Source organism: Spodoptera frugiperda, chromosome 11 (genome assembly GCF_023101765.2).
Source record: "Spodoptera frugiperda isolate SF20-4 chromosome 11, AGI-APGP_CSIRO_Sfru_2.0, whole genome shotgun sequence".
NCBI lineage: Eukaryota > Metazoa > Arthropoda > Insecta > Lepidoptera > Noctuidae > Spodoptera > Spodoptera frugiperda.
In genome coordinates, this window is record NC_064222.1 from 7,536,225 (window position 1) to 7,558,653 (window position 22,429).

General features: G+C 38.2%; 1 protein-coding gene across 1 annotated transcript; it reads right to left on the reverse strand.

Moving 5' to 3' along the window:
* Positions 1-505: 505 nt before the first annotated feature.
* LOC118281719 (luciferin 4-monooxygenase) lies at positions 506-16,863 on the reverse strand. The gene is made up of 11 exons (XM_050696863.1): positions 16,683-16,863; positions 11,721-11,928; positions 9,609-9,801; positions 8,970-9,128; positions 8,225-8,384; positions 5,250-5,384; positions 4,362-4,496; positions 3,755-3,835; positions 2,505-2,651; positions 1,420-1,585; positions 506-1,021 (listed from the first exon to the last, which is right to left on the reverse strand). Exons 1-11 carry the CDS (start codon positions 16,776-16,778, stop codon positions 894-896), a joined length of 1,608 nt encoding a protein of 535 aa, XP_050552820.1. The 5' UTR covers positions 16,779-16,863; the 3' UTR covers positions 506-893.
* Between the last annotated feature and the right edge of the window lie 5,566 nt (positions 16,864-22,429).

Below are 22,429 nucleotides of genomic sequence, written 5' to 3' on the forward strand. Positions count from 1 at the left end.
ACAATATTTCGATAGAATTAAGATCTTTCGGGTGCGTACCTACAAACACCCAGTTTTCACAATTCATGTTAAAATTTATTAAACTCAACTAGTTTCAAACAACGCTGGGGGCTCTTAGTCACGAGCAGCCAAACGATCGATGTGGCGAGCGCTGCACATATCACCGGATTTGCTAGAAACTATATAGTCGAGTTATATCGTCATACAGTTATAGGTACATGTAAGCCGTAAAACATAATGTATAATTAATTTAATGTGTAATATACATAGGATGGACAAAAGACAAGACAAGGAACAGAATTTACTAAATTAATTTATTTATTATTCACTAAATAACATAGACATATGTGTATAAACATAAAAGGACAGATTTACCTATATAAATAGAATGGGCGATCTCATGGCACAAGGTGATCTCTTATATAAGGTGTTATACAAGACTACTGTAAGCCGAAGGTTAAATGCTTGTAAAAATAAGATATGTCTGACAGCTCTGGGATCTCGCTCTAGTAGTGTTATGTTTGAAGATTACAATAGTGAAGAAATTTCGTACCCCGGACCAGTTAATTCAATTTGAGAACATAAAGAAGTTAAACATTGATACTACTCTGCATAACGTAGTTTGCAAATACGCACGATGCGACGCTTTCTTCAATGAATAAAATTGCTATACGGTGTGACAGAGACAGTAAGAGATAGCGCTTTCATATAAAACTCAAAAGTTGATATTTTTGTACGAAAAGAAAAATTCACTCAATAATTTATATTTACTTTTGTAATCTTTAAACACAACACTACCTCCCATTAAAGCCGTGGCAGATAATTGTAGAACACTTTATAGATCACCTTATCTATATGTAACAAGATTTAAACTATTTGTAGGTAGGAATGTCCTATTCTCTGGGTAGTGTCTGGACTAAAGTCCTCAGCTTCCCTCTTGCAATCTTCCCTGAAGAGGTCATGGGGAGCTGGTCCATGAAGATCACACCGCCTCGCAGTCTTTGGGAGTCCGATAGTTTATCTAAAAAGGAAAAGAAATTATCTGATTAAGGATTTGTAACATTACCTGGAAGATTTTTCCAAAGGTGTTTATCACATATATATATGGGTCTCATAACATAACTCGTCTCACAAAAAAACGACGTAAAACAACGCTTGTGTTTCGTCGTGCGAGTGAATTTAGCGGAGGCCCAAATAATCCAATCTCCCCAACCGGAATACCCAACAATCGTCAAATTCCTAACACCTAAAAGGCCAGCAAGACTCTTGCATTGTAATGCCTCTGGTGTTTCGAGTGTCTGTTGGCGCCAATTGCTTACCACCAGGTGATCCGTCAGCACATTTATCGGCTTATTTCATAAATAAAGGTGTATTTGGTCAAAAATTAAGTAAGATTAACAAGAAGAATAAACCACATACCAGCAACGAGCTCCTTGATCTCGTCTGCAGTAATGTTGGACCCTGGCTTCCTCATCACGCAGGCTACGACATGTTCCCCATCGTCCTCGTTAGGGATGCTGGTCACACTGACTTCCTGCACTCCAGGGTGCTCGCGAATTACTGCCTCTATTTCTGGGGGAACTATCTGGAAAAGAGAACAAGTATGATGGTTTTTAAAAAGGTTAAAATGAGGTGCTCAGATGAATACTTTCAACCTAGGTTCCAGAGGAATATCTTAAAAAGCTACCTATCTAATATGTGCGGGAGAGCCAAGCTTCGGCACAAATGATGGGCCGGCTTGACCGGCTGATACTACGGCCTCACAGAAAACCGACGTGAAACAACGCTTGCGTTGTGTTTCGTTGTGTGAGTGAGGTTACCGGAGGCCTAATTATCTCCCTTCCCAATCTTCCCAACCCTGATTCCCCGACAATTCTTAATTTTCTAGCCACGGTAATCACTTACGATCAGGTGCGCCGTGTAACTGCACTTGCCACCGTCATGGTATAAAAATGAGTGTTAAAATAAGGTGCTCAGATTTAACCAGTCCACATAGCTTAAGTACATTCCTACTTTGCCATAAAGTGATCCGTCTTCTCGTTTATCGGCTTATTACAAAAAAAAGCTTTATCATTTTATAACTTCTTAATACCTTTTATAACCACAAGATATAATGCATAATATTCATAAAGATAACTATTGCTACGCCATGCGCCAGTATGATAAGTGGGCAAGTAGGTTAAGCAAAGAAATGTAGTCAAACAAATTGAAAGGTGAGACATATAAAATTAATTATTATGTTATCGGCTTACTCGTGTAACTGTTTGAAAGACGAGGAACTCGACTAGTTTCAAGCAATGCTAGAGGCTCATATTCGTGTGTAGCATTCCGCGACACACGAGGCAGAGAGAGTAACGTGGGTAAGCCGATAGTATACTATTTAGTCGTTTCGTAGTTTTAAAGATTTAAGCATACAAAGGGACATAGGGACAAAGAAAGCGATTTTGTTTTATACTATGTAGTGATTATGTCTCAATATCGTTATTCTACAAGTCATAACTTACATGATACATTCTATACTTGATGAGCATCTTCAGTCGTTCCACAAAGAAGTAGTGTCCTTCCTCGTCTCTATACAGAATGTCTCCAGTCCTATACCAGCCATCTTCTGTGAAGGAGTTCGCCGTCTCTTCTGGGTTGTTGTAGTATTCCTGGAAAATATTTAATACTCTTTAATACTCGTTAAAAAAAAAAAACAAAAGTCTTAGTATCCCGGAAGATTAAGATGGACGCCGACACGGCACGCAGTGTGTCATTACTCTGTTTTTTGGAGCGAACTTTATTGGCTACGGAATATTTTGGCTGAAATGTTCACTTGCAGATGTATTAACTCGGTAAAAAATAGACCCAGAGAAGAAACCCGCTTCTCATGCATGAGAGTGCGGTTCCGAAACCTACCAACGGCAAGTACCAATATGACTTTTCCGAGTTATATGTACTTTCTAAGATTATTTAGACACCACTGACAAACGGTGAAAGAAAACATTGTTAGGGAACTAGGCTTATAATTTCGAGTTATTAGTTTGAAATCGCCAACCCGCATTGAGCAAGCGTGGTGATTAATGCTCAAACCTTCTCGTTTTAAGAGTAAGCGCCCAGCTCCAATCCAATATTAAGAATTATGATTCAAGAACTTTGTTCCTATCTAACTCTAGACTTCATAGTCACAATATATACCTACTTCCTTATTTAAAGTCTTAATAAATAAAGACATAATACTTATTTTAAAATAGATTTGAGGAAACTTCCTTAAATAAATCTGGCTAAACGTTCGTTTAATATTTAATCTGAACAAACAAACAATTATAGTTTCCTTCCTTATTGGCACCTACTCTTGAAATAGATAACAAAGTTTGTTTCACTAGTTTTCCTTAAACAAGCAATTTTTTTATAAGTAGAAGACGTGAATACTGATTCTGAGGCACATAACATTAAGTTGTGTATAACTTTATATACGCAAATTAAATTATGAGTTACATGGGACTTATAACACAAATAGGTAGTGAAAAGTGGGTGTACATTGTATAGCGGCATTAGGTGCCGTAATGTGCACAAGTGGAAACTATCGTTTTCTTTAACATCTCTAATAATATCTTCTGATTAATTTCGTTGTGGGATCCAAGACAGTCATTCATGTCCCTGGGACACGCCGGACTTCAGTGTACTGTAGATCCTGGCTTACAGGAGTTGCAGCGGTATGGGAGGTAGTGGCGGGCTTGTCCCATTAAAAAAAAGGCTGATTTATAGAACTTACCGACATGCTGACGTTCTTGGTGCACATTTCTCCTGGCACGTTCGGTTCTGTTATCTCTTTACCAGTTTCTGGGTCTATTAACTGCAATGTTATAAAAGAAATAGGTGAATAACAATTTCCAATTCCCCAGCCGTCGCGGGAGACATTTCGGGCGTAGAGGATCGCGTGACGATCTCCGGCTACCGTAAGTGGGATCTGCAGACGTTGGCAACGGGTAGCTAGGGGCTAGGAGTAGGAACGGGGTGGTCTTTAGTCCTAGTTAAAGTTTGACACTCCATCTCGCCTCACCCTAAGCGGGAGAAATCGGTTGATGATTTTCTCCTCTCAAAAAAACAAGTGAATGAAAATGGGTGATATGCATATCTGCCTTGTAGTTAGTCTTTAAATTTGATGATCTGATTATTACAAAACATACTAAATTGGTTTATACATAGCAGTGTCTCAGTGGGTCTCAGTCTCAGTTAGGTAAAAATTGAAACACCATATTTTTTGCATCAGGGGTTGATTTCTCCAACAATGACTTTTAAGAATTTTATTCTTTCTACTATTTTTATGTGGTTTTATAGTATCACTGAAGATATTAAAAACATTTCAATAAAAAACATACCTTAACTTCAGGCATTAATGGACCCGATTTCCCACAATTACCCAGTGGTCCATTTGGGCAGGCCATGAGTATGGGTCCCAAGTTCTCAGTCTGACCGTACATCTCCATTACTGGGACTCCCGGTCTAACTCGTTTCTGAAAGTTTTATAAAGCATGTTAGATCTAGTAGAGAAAGTACCAGTATAAGAATGTTGTTTGCCCTACATAGACATATTAGTCCCTGCGTACTGCGCATACGTTGCCCTACACTAGTATTCTCTCCTGTGTCGTGGGTGCTGTTTACAAACATACAAGTTCACATACCTACACATGACCCCAAACCCGAAAAAAACTATTTGTGCAAAGAGTTGCTTCGTGCCAGAATAGAACCCGCTTCACGTAACTTGACAGCTGGTTGCCCAGCCACCGCGTCAACCGTGCAGTCAAATAGAGAACGGTATCTTTGAGTTTGAAATAATTTCGTCGGTGCTGTTAATTTTAGCTCAGTTATCAACAACGGAATCATTTTATTTATGTACATTAAAGGTAAGCGTTCACAGGCCCGTATCGTACTCATCGGACGGATCGCATTAAACGGATAAAATTTTCGGACTGCGTCTACTGTACTACTACTGCACTACTACTCCGCAGCATTCAAATTGCCGACGCGAGTATTAGCAATCGGATTGCATTTCATTTGAATTTTTGGCATCGGTATTCCGTATGACGTCACGCATCGCATGTAGGCATTGCCGACGAGCGGTACGTACGATGCGGATCAGTGGACGCAGTTGTATGAGTTTCTATACAAGACAAACTAAAATCTGTTGCGTGGGATGCGTACGATGCGGGCCTGTGGACGCTTACCTTTAGTGACCGACAATCAAATATTGCTAATGTATAACTTACCCTAATTTCAATATGGACGTCCTTATGTACTTTCCCTCCGGACAACACAAGTTGATTGAAGCTGGAGAAGTCACATTTCTTCTCACTCTTCATTATAGCTGTTGCTATGATGGGACTCATCATCGCTGATACTGGCTGGAAAATTAAACACAATTTTATTTATATTATAACTTTCGTGAGACATACTAAATTAATTAGGCCTACTCAGAGCGAATGTCGTCGCAGCGAGTCTTCCCAAACCCCTATTTCCCAAGAATCCTTAAATTCAATGATAACTGATATTTATTGTTGCAAGATGGTTATAAGATAACACTTTTACACGTCAATCTTTGAAATAACTAGATGAGGCCGGCATTTCCTATCCGACTACTCTGAGAAGAAATGCTGAAACAAACTCAGAGGTTTTTAGATCCCTAACTCCAAAAGCACTTCTGATGTTTCAGGTGTCCATAGGCGACGGCGATTCCTTACCATCAGATGATAGTCCAGTCATTTGGTAGTTTTACCTGGAAAGTTTTCCGGGAGTTTTGAAAATTGGTGAATTTATAGATTTGGGTATGCTCTTTTCGAATTTCAACTTTGCCACCTCGTACAACCGCCGCTCGCGCCGCCATATTGAAAAAATGGCGCCTAAAAACGGTTTTTTATTAATATCTCCGTTCCGACGCATTTTACGAAAAAATATTTATCTACAAAATGAAACTAGAAAAAAATTCCTACAATTTATGTATTGATAACTTTTTCATAAAATCAATAGTTTTTGGCGTACGAGCGCCGCAAAGTATTATTTATCTGCACCACCACGTGTACAAAAAATGTGTGTTGTGTAGCAACGACTGTCGCAACCGAGGGCTGGGCTCGCTGTCATTGCAGAGGTAAGTCCCCTGTTTGAGGAGTGGCTAGAGACGCGAAATGGCGTCCTCACATACCGCCTGACGCAGGTGCTTACCGGACACAGGAATTTCGGTAGGATCCTGTTTTTGATTGGGCGGGAGGAAACGCCCGGGTGTCATCACTGCGAAGACCGCCCGGAGGACACGGTGGAACATATAACATAACACATATAACATCAGAAACAGGAACCTACCGAAACTAACCTGTTTGTACAACACACATTGTTTGTAAACGGTTTTTTATTAATATCTCTGTTCCGACGCATTTTACGAAAAAATATTTATCTACAAAATTAAACTAGAAAAAATTTCCTACAATTTATGTATTGATAACTTTTTCATAAAATCAATAGTTTTTGGCGTACGAGCGCCGCAAAGTATTATTCATCTGCACCACCACATGTACAAACAATGTGTTTTTTTTTAAATGTATCAATTCTTAAAAACTAATTATGATATCTCGTTCAAACCAATTTTCTTTGAAAGTTTCCATTAAAATCTACAGCATATATTTTTTTTAGTTTTCTTACTCACTTATTTTAAAAGTTACAGGGCAGGACACATTCGATAGACCTCATTTTTCCACTTTGGAAGTGTCTATCTTACAAACAATTGATTTTGACGAAAAATGGTTTTAGGAACCATGATGTATTTTTAATGGCCTATCCATAGACAACCATCACGGATAGGTTAGACGAAAAAAAATTTTTTGAAGAGGTGCAGTGACCGCGCGCTCTCCCCCCTCTATCTCGGAAACGGTGCACCGTATAAAAAAAAAGTTTAGGCAAAAGTTGTAGAGAATTTTATATTCTACAATATTGGTATTAAATGCAAATACCAAAAACCCATAGGAAATGAGATATTTCCAAAAAAGCGCACAAAAACGTTTTTTGGGACCTTTGGACCTTAAAATTTAATAGTTGCTTACACCCTACCACATGTAGGTTTTGAGACAAGTTTCAGGCAGTCAATATACAAGTATTGACAAAATTACAGCTGGGTATCTCAAATTCCGAGGTGAAATCCTAATTTGACTGGACTAATAATACTTTGCGGCGCTCGTACGCCAAAAACTATTGATTTTATGAAAAAGTTATCAACACATAAATTGTAGGAAATTTTTTCTAGTTTAATTTTGTAGATAAATATTTTTTCGTAAAATGCGTCGGAACGGAGATATTAATAAAAAACCGTTTTTAGGCGCCATTTTTTCAATATGGCGGCGCGAGCGGCGGTTGTACGAGGTGGCAAAGTTGAAATTCGAAAAGAGCATACCCAAATCTATAAATTCACCAATTTTCAACACTCCCGGAAAACATTCCAGGTAACCCCCTTTTTATCTACCAAATGACTGGACTATGATCTGTTCCACGCGTTTACCGGCTTAAAATATAAAAAAAGTTGAAAAAAAAATGTTTTCGATGTTTACTTTGTGATTCAAAGGATATTATATGGCAAGGCATCGACCTCATTTGTCATATAAATGCTTATTACAGTCGTTTGGACATTTACGTGTGCAGCGTACAAGTGAGTATATACTGAACAGATAAAAAAAAAAACAAAACATAATGTCGTGACCAGCTTATACGTACATTACCTACTTATGTAATGGTGGCTACATACGAAGAGGTGGAACTGAAGGCTTGTGCAAGTATACCGGAACGTGTGTGTGTCAAAACTTGCACAAGTTTCCTAACTTGCACAAGTTCATTCACCAAATTGCGGAGACTCATATTCATGAACAGCATCATATTCAGTGTCGCGGAATGCTACTCATGAATATGAGCCTCTAACATGGCTTGAAACTAGTCGTGTTCCTCGTCAAACAGTTACATGAGTAAGCCGATAACATAATAATTAATTTAGTAGGTCTCACGAAAGTTATAATAAAATTAAAGTTCATTCACATTCATCTCCGGAATTACTGGTCCGATTTGAAAAAATCTTTTTGTACTGGATAGGCTACCTATAAAACATCACCACGATCAAAATGACCCGAGCAGAGCGGGTAAAACCACGCGTAAGTATTATGGTGGTAGTAAAATTAAATATAATGAAATCAATTTGAATTGCAATACCAACCTTATACTTATTGATCATATCAATAATATGGTCCGTGGTGGGTGGGTTCGAGGTCTGCAGCTTGATCTGCTGCAGCATCGGCATGGAGATCGCGTTGAACATGCCCGACACCCACTGCACTGGCGACAGGTTCAAACCCATCTTGTTCTCGCCTTTGCGTCTAAATGAGGGAAGGGAAATTAAATTGTTTACTTTGACTGCCTTGTTGGAGAGTACAAGTGCGACAGACGAGTCTCGGGTCCGGTTCCCAGGTCTGGCAAGATATTGCTGACCTTTTTTCGACTGTTCGAAAATTTCTCAGTAGTAGCACGGAAGCTTTTTATATAGGGGGAGATAGTCATTAAATGACTTCTCCCGTCTTGAGTGGGACGATAGGGAGTGTTAGACTTTTGCTGACTAAAAACCACCCCGTTCTCCTACTCCTACTTTTCGAGCCGGAACCCCAGTAAAGCCGGTTGGTAGTCCGTAGCTCCGGTCTAGAATTGTGCTCAACATATGGCAATAGGCTCACTCCCCACCTACATGGGACTTATAACACAAATGGTGAAATGTGGGTGTACATTGTACAGTGGCATTACGTGCCGTGTGCCGTAATATGCACCTCTGTCTACATCTTCGGGGATAAAAAGGCGTGACGAGGAATCATACTTCTCTGGTGTTGCGGGTGTCCATGGGCGGCGCTGGTCGCTTACCATCAGGTGACGCGTCTGCTCGTTTGGCCCTATTTCATAAAAAAAATACTTACTCAGTAAAGTGCTGTGAGGAAGTTGAGAATAGTTTGCCCAGCAGTTCCAATTTCTTCAAGAACACGGTGTGAGTGAAGGCAGCTAGTTTGATGACTCCTGACGTACCTCCGGTGCTGATCAGCCACATGTATACTTTGTTTCTGTCAAATACTGTTGGTCTGAAAGCGAGAGAGATTCAAATGAAATGATATAAAAGCATGAAAGAATGACGAGAACAAAAATAAAATCATGTGTTTAGTGTTTGTTAAGTGTGGGAGAGCCTTGCTTCAGCACGAATGGGCCGGCTCAACCGGAGTGATACCACGGTCTCACCGAAAACCGACGTGAAACAACGCTTGCGTTGTGTTTCGTTGTGTGAGAGAGGTTACCGGAGGCCCAATTACCACCCTTCCCAATTTTCCCAATCTCCGATTCCCCAACATCCCTTAAATTCCTAACCACCAAAAGGCCGACAACGCACTTATAACGCCTCTGGTGTTTCAAGTGTCCATGGACGGCAGCGATTGCTTACCATCAGGTGATCCGTCTGCTCGTACCTATACCATAAAAAATACCCATAAACTTTATCATTAGCTGTAACATAAATGAATTATCATAAGCAAATAACTAATAAACAAGTTACAAAGAAGATTCCTTACAGAAATTCCTCGTGATCATCCTTATCATCATATTTCTCGATGAAGCTGGCCAGGGACCGCCTTCCCTCATCAAAACAGATGATCTCTGTGTTTAGCTCCAACTCCTCGACAACCCTCTCGTGTGTCTCCAATAGCTCCTTCTGACAGAATGCTATTCTTGGCTTCGCTATCTTGAGGAATGTCTTCAGTTCCGCTGTGAATAAAAAAATACTTGTACTGCTGTTTTAACGCTTCATGATTGGAACTCTAGTGTATTTTACGAATTATCGATTAGATTATAAGGACTTCTGGATAGCCGCTGTGTATCAGATAACTTTGAATTAACAACGTAATTTGTATGGACTAATCTGTCACATAAGTTTATCGGGCACTTTATGAAGGTGTTGAAACAAGCGTTAAGAGTCTAAACTAGTATAAAATTTAATAAAAAAGGCCGTCTGTCGATCAAGGGATCTTGAGGTCGATTTGTAACAAAATATTGTTAGATTTTCGCCAATTTTGAAACCAGTACGAAGAGTAGACTTGTTTCTGATGTAGCAATAGACATTTTTTTAAACGTTGTCCCATACTTGGATTTTCTACTGTGTCATGGGAACGTTTACAAACATATAAGTTCACATACATATCAAGCCCAAACACAAAACAACAATTTGTGGATTACACAAAAAGTTGTTCTGTGCGGGAATCGCATCCGGTAAATGATGCACGGCAGCCGGTCAATTAGTTCTTTTTGTTTAATAAAAAAAATAGTACGTATATCTAATGGGATAATGTTTTTTCCAATATGGTAAGAAGAGTCAAGGAGTTTTCTAAAAACCGTAGATAAACAATCCAACAAATCGAATACCATATATGAACAGATTCGTGTCGCCGCGGAACGATGAATAGAATTGGCGCAGCAAAACCAATCATTCATTTAAGTTCAATACCATGAAAATCAGACCAGTAGCCATAGATAAATGGTATACAAATAAACCGTATTTTTTCCTATAATTGCCTGCACTATATTATACGTGTAATAAGCAGGTACATGTAGGTACAGTGGAGGACGGATCCGCCTGATCACTTTAAAAAAATACTGCTTGAACCCAACAAAAACATTAAGCCATAACACGATAGAAAAGCGATAACGTCGCAGCTTAGTGATGCAACACGTGTAAACTCTTAGTCAGTGTGCATGTTGTACCTCCACTAGTGACAGTAGCACCCACCACCCTGCTTCATTCGCCAATTCGAGGTCATGGAGCGAGTCTTATCAGGTGCAAGAAAACATTAACTTAGTACTGGTCAGGCGCATGCGACCACCATTGTACCTATGTTAACTAATCACATGTTTCGTCACGTCTACTCAAATTAACCTTAAGATGTATTTTCCTTAAATTATAGTACGTAAAGTACAGATGTACTTGAGTGTATATATCGTTGACATTGGACTTTGATCCACTGCGAATTACCTGCCGACGGTAGTTTGATCACTTTGAGCGAACTTCTATAAATAGCGCATCGTTTTTGTGTTGGATTGAAACTAATGGCTGATGAACATTTATGGTTTTTTGTCTATGTAGCGTTAAGACTTGAAGTTTGAAATGATGATTGATTAGACTATGATCACGATGGGATTAATCTTTTATAACTTTGTTTACGGAGTTCGTATCTCAAACGATTACTGCCATCGTAGGAAGGTATAGGTAACTTCATAGTTATATTTTTATTTTAAAAAACGCCCCACTCTTCAATTTTCTCTTGTGTCGTGGGTTCGTTCATAAACATACAACATACACATGATACCCAGACCCGGAACAACAATCTGTGGATCACACAAAGAGCGGCGTGCACCGTGCGGGATTCGCACTCGCAAAACGTAACACGGCAGCCAGGTGTCCAGCCACCGCGTAAACTGTGCAAACTAGTAGTTGTAGATAACTAAGGATATAGTTTGCTATAAGAAGATTGTTAAACAAATTTTAGGCTAAACAAAGAATTGAAAGAAAGCTTAGTACTCAAATATCTATTAAGGCAAACCATTTGGACGTAAAACTCCAGAAATCAACTGATCATTCTAAACAGACCTTAAGATCTACAGTATCAGCCCACAAGCAATTTAATACTCACTGTACTTAAACATAGGGTCTACTCCAGCAATCGGCATGCCCGTCATCAGGGCTGAGTAGTATGGTATGTGCAGATCTAAATGATTCCTTCCTCCCAAAGCGAGGACATCTCCGGGCTTCACTCCTAGTTTTCTGAAGCATCGTGCTAATTGTACCGAGCGTGCTAGTACTGATGCATTTGTCTCACTCTCTCCTGTGGCTGCGTCTATCTGTAGAACAGAGAAGGGAATATTTTTTAAATGCGAATACTGACCATGGTTGCTCAGAAAAAAGTTGTGTGTTAAAATTGGTGAACCGAACGAACCTAATCAGCAGAATGCTAAACAATAATTTAAAAGGCATATTATGTATGTATGTAGGTTTAAGTGTGGGAGAGCCATGCTTCGGCACGAATGGAGCGGCTCGACCGGAGTGATACCACGGCTTCACAGAAAACCAACATGAAACAACGCTTGCATAGCATTTCGTTGTGTGAATAAGGTTACCGGAGGCTCAATTGCCAATCTCCCCAATCTTCCCAATTCCCGATTCCCCAATAAATAACCCTTAAATTCCTAAGCCCTAGAAGGCCAGTAACGCACTTGTGGCTCGGGTGTTTCATGTGTCCATGAGTGGCGGCGATTGCTTACCATCAGGTGATGCGTCTGCTTGTTTACAAGCGTGTTTCATAAAAAAACAAATAAAGAAAACCTAAACCCCAAAAGGCCGGGAAAGCACTTGTAACGCCTCTGATGTTTCAATGTCCATAGGCGGCGGTGATTGCTTATCATCAGGTGATTCATCGGCTCGTTTACCGGCTTAAGTATACAAAGGAAGGTTCCTATGCAGGTACCTAGGTACTGTAGGTAATACTCTAGTACTACGGTACTATTACTATTGTTTACTAGTAAGTGGGAACTGGGTGAATGAATTGAATGACTTTATGGCTTCCGGACGTCGCGTCGATAACTGGCACAATTGTACAATTGATTGCTTCGTGTATTTCCATTTTCCACTCTGAAGGACAGCATCAATACATTTATTAATGAATCACTTTAAGTTCTCTTATCAGTCGTTTGTGTGTACTGGAGATTTTCCAAAGGGTATCGACTTATCAACCTTGGTATCAAATACGTGTGATATTTAAGTGATATTGTTTATGGACTGGACAATAATCACACAATAATCTTCTGATTAATGTTAATATCTTTATTTTGGGGCTCTGGCTGACAATCCAATATATAAAATTCTCGTGTCACAGTTTTCGTTTCCATACTCCTCCGAAACGGCTGCACCGATTTTGATTAAATTTTTTGTGCTTATCCGTTATCTATGGGAATCGGCCAACATCTATTTTTCACCCCCTTAATGTTAGGGGTAGTACAACCCTAATTTTTTTAATTTTCCACGGACGAATTCGCGGGCGGAAGTTAGTAATGGACTGATAGTAGAGACTATTTCCATTACGTATAATTTAATGGAATTTGAACTCTATGAATGTTGGTGTAGGTCTAGAATCCTAGCTGCGGACTACCTAGCGGGTTTACCGGGGCTCCAGCTCGAAAAGCAGTAGTAAGAACGGGGCGATTTTTAGTCAGTAAGAGTCTGACATAACAGTACAAATAATGGCTAAAAGACACGAACATTGCACTAAGAATTTACTTTAAACAAGGATTTTTTTTATGAAACACGAGCAGATGGATCGCCGGGTGGTAAGCAATCGCCGCCGCCCATGGACACTTAAAACACCAGAGGCGTTACAAGGGGGTTACCGGCTTTTTGGGGATTACGAATTTAAGGGTTGTTGTACGGGAATCGGGGATTGGGAAGATTTTCGTAAATATTTATGTATTATAGTATTTAGTATGACGGTATTGACAATGCAACAGATGGGATGTGCAGTTAGATACACGCAACGCTTGTGAGCAATTACCTATAAATATAACTGACTGCGGAGGAAGAGTCCAATTGAAACGTTTCCTAAGTTGTACATAGTTTATTACTAAATTGATACTAATTTTCAGAATGATTCAAAGGAGGAGTAGGACCAAGGTGGTTTTTAGTCAGTAAGAGTCTGATACTCTCACCTCACCCTACGGAGTTTCTTACTCGTTCTTCTCCATAGGAATCTACACTTTGAAACGAGCAAATATATTCACTAGAGGTCTGACCGCTAGACAGACATTTTGTTTTTTTTTTTATATTGTGATATTTGTCTTGACGTTCAAAAGTGTCTTTCGGGTCTATTTTAAATAAATAATTTTGACATTGACTTTATTGATCTTAGCGTTGTTTTATAGCCTTTGTTTCATTAGTTGTTTGTATGTTTTATAGCCTCAAAGAGATTTATTCAAATCGGAACAGTAGTTCTGGAGATTAGCGCGTTCAAGCGAACAAACAAACTCTTCAGCTATATACATATATCTAGATAATTGCTAGACACTATGTTATTATTTATAGTATGGTACAAAATAATGGACACAAAGCGGTCTTATCACTGATAGTGATTTCTACCAGACAACCTTTGGGTGGACATATATTATTGCAAAAGAAATATTTAGACGGGATGTGTACTCCGAAATAAATAAATAAATATATACAAACTCAACAATATACCTACATATTAATTGTTATGTTATCGCCTTTCTCACGTAACTGTTTGACAAGGACCTCGACTAGTTTCAAGCCATGCTAGAGGCTTATATTCATGAGCAGCATTCCGCGACACACGACGCGGCGATTGTCGCGCTGCTACTGGCTTGAAACTAGTCGAGTTCCTCGTCAAACAGTTACGTGAGTAAGCCGATAACATAATTATTAATTTAGTATGTCTCACGAAAGTTATAATATAAAATACTAGCGACCCGCTCCGGCTTTGCACGGGTTTAAAATATGTAACTCACTGAAAAAATGATAAAATCAATCCAGTAGATTTGATTTATTCATTTACTGCCCGTAGCCCGCACGCGTTTTTTATAGGCACGCTGCCGCCGCGCCGCGTCGCCGTAAACGCTACGTTCCGCAATTTTTAAATCTATACATCTTCAAAAATATTGATTTAAATCAGATGCTGTAAAAGGCCAAATAGATCTATATTAAATCAACAATGTATTTAAGGTATTTAATTGGATAAGGATTAATGCTGTATTGGTTAAAATCGCTGCGAAAATTAGCAATTATTATTTATCGTAAAAAGTAAATGACAACAAATGTTATTGTGGGATATCTATAAGAGATAGACATATACCATCGCGGAGTTTTCTGTAGACCTTTTCATTGTGTACAATACTTAGTACATTATTTTGATAAATCTCGTAGGATTCAGCCTGCGTTTGCAATGTAAGCGGAAAAAATGTAATTATTTGCGACATCACATTAGAAACCTCAAAAATAACAGTATTTGTCCACTATTTAATGGATGATATTATACATAAAAACCTTCCTCATGAGTTACTCTATCTATTAAAAAAAACCGCATCAAAATCCGTTGCGTAGTTTTAAAGATTTAAGCGTTCATAGGGACATACAACACACATGACAGAAAAAGCGACTTTGTTTTATACTATGTAGTGATGATAGTGACACTTACATATCATTTAGGTACATACATACACTCAAGATATTAACGTTGTATGCACTTTATCTAAAATACTCGTTATTAAGTGCATTATTACAACTAAAAATATCATAGTAGATTGTATATTTAATCTGTTTTTATCACCTGATGGTTGCATTGCCTAATAATTGTTATCTGGTACAATAAAAACTGTCTCAGTTTTACTCATAGATATAAATTAATAAATATTTCTGTCGTTTTAATATAGTCCAATGGCATTAAATCCGGTTTATGTAGGACTATTTATGTGCAAGACGTGTTCGTGACGTGTGTGTGAGTGTTCAAGTGTGTGAGAGCCATGCTTCGGCACGAATGGGCCGGCTCGACCGGAGTGATACCACGGCCTCACAGAAAACCGACGTGAAACAACGCTTGCGTTTCGTTGTGTGAGTGAGGTTACTGATGGCACAATTACCCGCCATCCCAAACTTTCCAATTCCCCAACAACCCTTAGATTCGTAACCCCCAAAAGGCAACGCATTTGTAAAGCCTTTCGAGTGTCCATGGGCGGCGGCGATTGCTTACTATCAAGTGATTCGTCTGCTCGTTTACCGGCTTATTCTATAAAAAAGACGTAACCAATTAATCAATACTTAATTAGTAAGTACTCAGTGAAACTCGTTTAGGAGGAAAATATAATAATATCTAGACAATATTATTTAACGAGAATGATCAGAGTTTTTGTTCGATCATGCCAAATTCTTTAGAATTCGTTACAGCCTAAACCACACAGGAAAAAACCAAATAACGTAGTTACATAATATTACACAAAAACGATAAAAAACGTCACGAACTATGAACAAAGTTATGTTAACCAATAAACTACGTTTAAAAAGCTTAGTTACTTCAGCTTACTTTTTTGAAGTTGATGAATACTTATACCATAAAATCTGTTCCTAAACGTAACACAACACTTTTCTGAAAATTCTAACAAAGTCCGTTCAATTAATAATTCTATCAAATTCCGTTCAAATAATAATTAATTTTGATTTTTTTTTTAATAATTCCGTTAAGCGGTTTAAAATTCACGGAAAGTTTTAAAGAACATAATTTGTTATCTCAAAACAAAACAACATTGACATCCAAATATTTGAATTACGAAACACACATTCGACTCGTACGCAACATAGATAAACACGCAGTTTATTTTTAACTAGCAACCCGTCCCAACTTCACATGGGTGATATATTATGCATGTATTATACATATAAAACCTTCCTCTTGAATCACTCTATCTATTAAAAAAACCGCAACAAAATCCGTTGCGTAGTTTTAAAGATTTAAGCATACAAAGGGACATAGGGACAGAGAAACCGACTTTTTTATACTATGTAGTGATAGAGATTCTAAATTTAAATGCAAACACACCTGGCACACAGCTTCGGGTCGACTTTTGAACACATGCAAACACAAATGTCCCGCGTGATAATTTTCATTCATAAAATCGAACGGCGCTAACTTCATTTTTAATATCACTATTTTTTTCTAACACACAGAATTCACGTCTTTATTCCGCGACAGTCGTGTACCGTATGACGATTGACGACTTTTTTGCTGTTATTTATGTATAGTAGGTTTTAGTTCAATGGCCGCTCCGTTGTAGAGATAAAAGTTCGATAATTGGACGCTTTCATTCAAGGGATTAGCAAAACAATTACTTATAGATGGACCTGATAATAGAGATTATATTTCCGTTACGTAGGATTTTATGGAATTTGAACTGTATCAATGTTGGTGTAGGTCTAGAATCCTAATATCCTATTAATATTATAATACCAAAGCTTGTACCTATGTTTGTTACTTTTTCTCGTTAAAACGGCTGAAGGAATCAGGGTACACTGTTCGAAACTGCATCCAGGGCCCCATGATGATGATTTTCTACCTTGGGGTCAAGAAACGAGGTGTTCTAAATAATATTTAAATTAATTTCCTAATTAATATTTCCATTAACTAATTGATTGATTGGCTCATGCGTGATAGTGGCGCGAACGCGAATTTTGAGCAATGGTTGTCGGATTCTCATGTCGGTGTATGGATGAGCCCTGTTTTTATATTAACACACTAGCTTTCCGCCCGCGGCTTCGCCCACGTGTAATTCGGTTATATATAGCGTTTTTTAATGATCTCGACAGGGCTTTTTCTTCCACAGGCTGAAATCTTTTTTTCATTTCAATTACGTTTTTGACAATTTCATAGATCTGTTTAAGTATTTGCGTCTGATAGTCATCATCCCATGTGAATGAGCTGATGATGGAAGGTACAACTCCTCAATAGTTAAGAGTTTAAAGAAATTTCTTACGAAGTTATACGCACATGTGAGGCTATTAGGTTGACCTGATAATAAAAAGTAAATCTCATTAACGTTAAGAATTTAGGTGAAAATGGATGCGGACAAATTTCGTCTCTTCACTTGTTTCCTTTTAGCTGTTTGTATGGGTAGTGTTAACACAAAATAGGGATTTAAAGGCGTGATGTTATTAATGTTATGCATGTATGTACATAATTATGTATGTTAAAGAGATGACTGAAAGTTGTCATACAAAGTCTTTTTTTTTAAGGATGGGAAATCATCAAATGACCTCTCCCGCTCTGGGTGGAACGGAAGGGAGTGTCAGACTTTTACTGACTAAAACCCACCTCGTTCCTTCAGTTGCCCTTTGCGTACCGGGGCCACGGTATCTCGTTAGAACTTTCCCGCAGCCCCGGCTCAGTTTATCCCGTTTCCCCCACTTGGGGGTTGACATTTCAAAAATCCCTTCTTAGTGCTCACTTATGTTACTAAAGGAACCTCTGTTCAAAATCTCAGACTCCTATACCGAGCGGTTTCGGCTGTGCGTTAATAAATCAGTCACCCAGTCGCACCCCTAAATCACGATTGGAGGGTAGTTTGAAAAAACTTATAATGTCAAACATATTTACTTGCCTATGTACGTGTTCATGCCAAGTTTCAAGTTTATAAACCCAAGGAATAAGATTTTTCATAGAAACGTTTTTACCCCTTTTCCCCCCTTGGGGGTTGAATTTCCAAAAATCCTTTCTTAGTGCTCCCCTACATATCCCAAGGAACCTACATTCCAAATTTCAGCTGTCTACGACCAGTAGTTTCGACTGTGCGTTGTCTGTCAGTCAGTCACTCAGTAACGGAAGAGTTTTATATATATAGATTGAACCCGTGGTGGTTACCGGTGACCGACGTTAGCGGAGGGTTTGCCTTCAACAATTTTCTATTGGCAGTCAAATACTTAATATTTCTTTCTATAATAATAGGATGTAGACTGGCACTTCTGCGCCTTACCACAGAATATAGCCTTACTATTATTGGGAGAGAGTTATGTTTAGCAGTAAAAATTAATGTCTTGTAATATTGATAATTATGATGTTGACAAATACCAATTAATATATTTACATACAAATATTAAACAAATATACAAAGTATTTTTAAATCATACTGTACATATACCTACTGTTTTTGAGATAGATATATAGTTAAAAGATGGTCCGTCGTCTAATAAAATTCTGCGTTGTCACTATTACCTAAGTGTTGTGTATTTATTTTCTTATCTCATACACACACGTTCTTTACACCTTGTTATCAGTCGCTATCATTTAACAGACGATGTTTAAAATCTAATTATAAATAGACTTTAGTCTGTCGTATGATACGACACGTATCTTAGGTAGGTACAGTGGTGGTCACACGCGCCTGACCACCGCTAAATTAATGTTTGCTTGCACCCGATGAGATCTAGCCCCGCCCCTTGTCCTTGAATTGACGAATGAAGCGGGTGGTAGGTGATGCAGGTAGCCGAACAATATCAAACACACCACTGACTGAGCAATTACACGTGTTGCCTAACTAAGCTGCGACGTTATCACGTTAACAATATTCACAATAAATAAATTACTTACTAAGTATGAACATTGAACATATAAAATAAACTATGTAGACCAAGGCCAGACCATACGTCAAGACCTTATCTTGACGTCATGAACTCGTGTCTCTAAAAACCAGAGTTAGTAAAAAAAATAATAGGTAGACTACCTAAGTTACAATTAAAGGGTACAGCTAAACAATAAAACTTTACATTTCATGCTTTTGCCTACTGTAAAGGACCATGCAAATTAATGGCCAATGACCCCGTAGTAATTTTTGCATCGCCTTTCGAAAAACCCATAATAATACTTTGCTCAACCCAGGCACCATTAATGCAAAAGTTTTGTTTTAAGGGGGTAAATCATTATTACTTCTCTCGTATTGAGCAAGGCGAAAGGGATTATCAGACTCTTACTGACTAAAAACCACCCCGTTCCGCAGGTTCCCCTTGTAAAGCAGGAGTAACTGCTTTTCGAGCCGGAACCGCAGCTCCGGACTATATTGGTCATAGCGTGATGTTTTATAGCCTACTAGCAAACTTGGCGAAATCCGTTACGCCACCAATGATTTTTCTTGAATTCTTGCTTTTCTCTTAAATTTTCTTTGCTATAAACCTCACGAAGCCCGAGACCTTTCCAACGAATGCAAAACCGTGGAAATCGGTTCGTACGTTCTGGAGTTATAGCGTCAGGAAGGAAAACTCGACTTATTTTTATATTATAGATAACCTTCCTTGATAAATGCACTCCAACACAAAAATAATTATTCAAATCAGACCAATAGACCAGTTCCGGAAATTAGCGCGTTCAAACGAAATCTTCAGCATTATACATATATTAAGTATATAGATGTACATCACTTGTAAAACAATTATAAATAATTTATAACTGTAATTGTAATTACAATTATTGTAATTGTAAACAAACTATACAAATTAGTCTATCGCAAAAACAAACGTTTTTCTTTAGGTGGAAATATAAACAGGCTTTAAGTAGGTATAATTTGGTCGGTAATTCCACACAGAACGCAATATGATTTTATTGCATTTTAATCACCTGTTTCCTAAACAAACTAATATAAAAACATCAAAGTACGAAGTCTAAAGAGCAATTTATATAGAAGGTCATCCTTAGCTGCGGACTACCTAGCGGGTTTACCGGGGCTACGGCTCAAAAAGCAGGAGTAGGAACGGGGTGGTTTTTAGTCAGTAGAAGTCGCCCGAATACTGAAATGCTTTTAAGCTGTACTTAAATATCCTGCTATCTCTATCATTTTATAAAGAATTGATATGGACAGAACTAGTTTTGAGAGCGTTTTAAAATTGAGTAGCGTTTGGAGTATTCGGACATGACACTACACTACCACTCGCCTCGCCCCAGGCGGGGAATTCATTGGATGATATTTCCCCCTTAACAAAAAAACAAGGAAGGTAATTTTATACTGGTATGTATGTAAAGCAAGAAATGGCGATAGACTTGAAGGTAACCAGTTTATTGGACTTTGCCTTGTCTGTGTATCTAGTTTGTGATCTTTGGACTTATTTTTATCATGGCATGTTGTTATAAAAATGATGTCAGTCGGTGTTAAATAAGAATGCCGTATCATGATGACGTAGTGGAAATCGCATTACGAGATGGTCTGATGTTTAATCTTTGTCTTTACTCTGTTAACATTGTTTTCTATTAAAACATGTCGTGGGTGCGTTTAAAAACACATATTTCACCTTTTTTTTCAGGGGGAAAATCATCCAATGACTTCTCTCGCCAGGACAAGGCGAGAGGGAGTGTCAGACTCTTACTGACTAAAAACCACCCCGTTCCTACACATATTTCACATACATATAACATTTTTAATCGTTGTCATTCTGTGTCGTGGGTGAGTTTACAAACACATAACACCCGGCCCCGAAACAACAATTTGTGGATCACACAAAGAGTTGCTTCGTGCGGGAAGCGTGTCCCCAACTGCCGCGACAGCCGTGCCAATTTTTTCACAATAATTTCACATATACTTCCACATAAACCTGGAACAATACGTTGATCACACATGCGTCTTTCTATTAGGAAAAAAACATGTTTTTGTGTAATTTCCTTCCACCGATTGAGAGATACGATTGTAACACATTGTAAAGATAAAAGATAAATTAAACTACAATTAAGATAATGAAACTATTTTATTGAAACACAAAACATAAATATCTTAGTTAGAGATTCCAACTAAATACATTGTAATATAACACAAAAGGCACTGTTTACCCGAATAACTTAAAGCTGCTCAATCAAATACACAATTAGTACAACACTTTAGTATTTATACTATCTATGGACCTTAGATGAATAATATTACTAGCTATATTTTTATAATAACTATCGTGAGACATACTAAATTAACTAACAATCACGGTTTACTCACTGTTTGCGCAGGTTTGCAAAGACGCGGTGTCTCCGCTGCTCATGAGCTTTTCTCCATTAATATACGTAAATAAACCGAAATTTTTAATTAATATTACTAGCTTCTGCCAGCGGCTTCGGTCGCGTTCCCGTTGGATAAATAGTACCCTATTACCCAACACAGCTCATACCTTGTCTGTATACAAAAACCGTTCACTAGTGTCAGCGTGATTGACGGACAAACATTAGAATTTGTGATGTGATGACAAGGTAGTATCGAACCAAGGCATAAATTGCATCGATACATAGTAACTTAGGGTAAGGTTCAACCACATTGCTTATGAACAGAACTCGCAAGATTGCAGAACAAAAAATATGATGATATAAAATGACTTGCATTTATTTATAAGTCTCATGAAAGAGTTAAATTTTATGTCTACCGTGTGTCACGTTTTTAAACATCATTCATTTGGTTAATCACTAACGCCCAAATACTCAAACACTACTCAATTTTAAGTTGTACTTTAATATCGTGCTATCACTGTCCTTTTATAAGGAATTGATAGTGATTGAACTATATTTAAGAGCGTCTTAAAATTGAGTAACGTTTGAGTATTTGGGCATAATTTAGTGATGAAATTCCATAAATTAAATTTTTGTTCAGAGCGTTTACTATAAGTTTGTTTTGCGTTGAACGAGATCGAAACGAGAACGCGGTCGGCGTTCTGATGGGTTGGTTCATTGTAGCCGACCAATCAGAGTGTCGAACACGCGTACTAAGCTCTCAGTACGTTGAACGTAAAGTAAACTCGTACTAAGCTCTCTGATTGGTTGTTTTATTAGAGCTAGCC

What these genes read in the sequence shown, in the direction of transcription:
- LOC118281719 (XM_050696863.1), bottom strand. Translation starts at nt 16,778, where the DNA reads ATGAAGTTAGCGCCGTTCGATTTTATGAATGAAAATTATCACGCGGGA. An exon ending in TCCTCACAGCACTTTACTGA is followed by an intron (nt 8,385 to 8,969) that starts GTAAGTATTTTT and finishes TCCCTCATTTAG; the next exon opens with ACGCAAAGGCGAGAACAAGA. An exon ending in ACGTCCATATTGAAATTAGG is followed by an intron (nt 4,497 to 5,249) that starts GTAAGTTATACA and finishes TAAAACTTTCAG; the next exon opens with AAACGAGTTAGACCGGGAGT.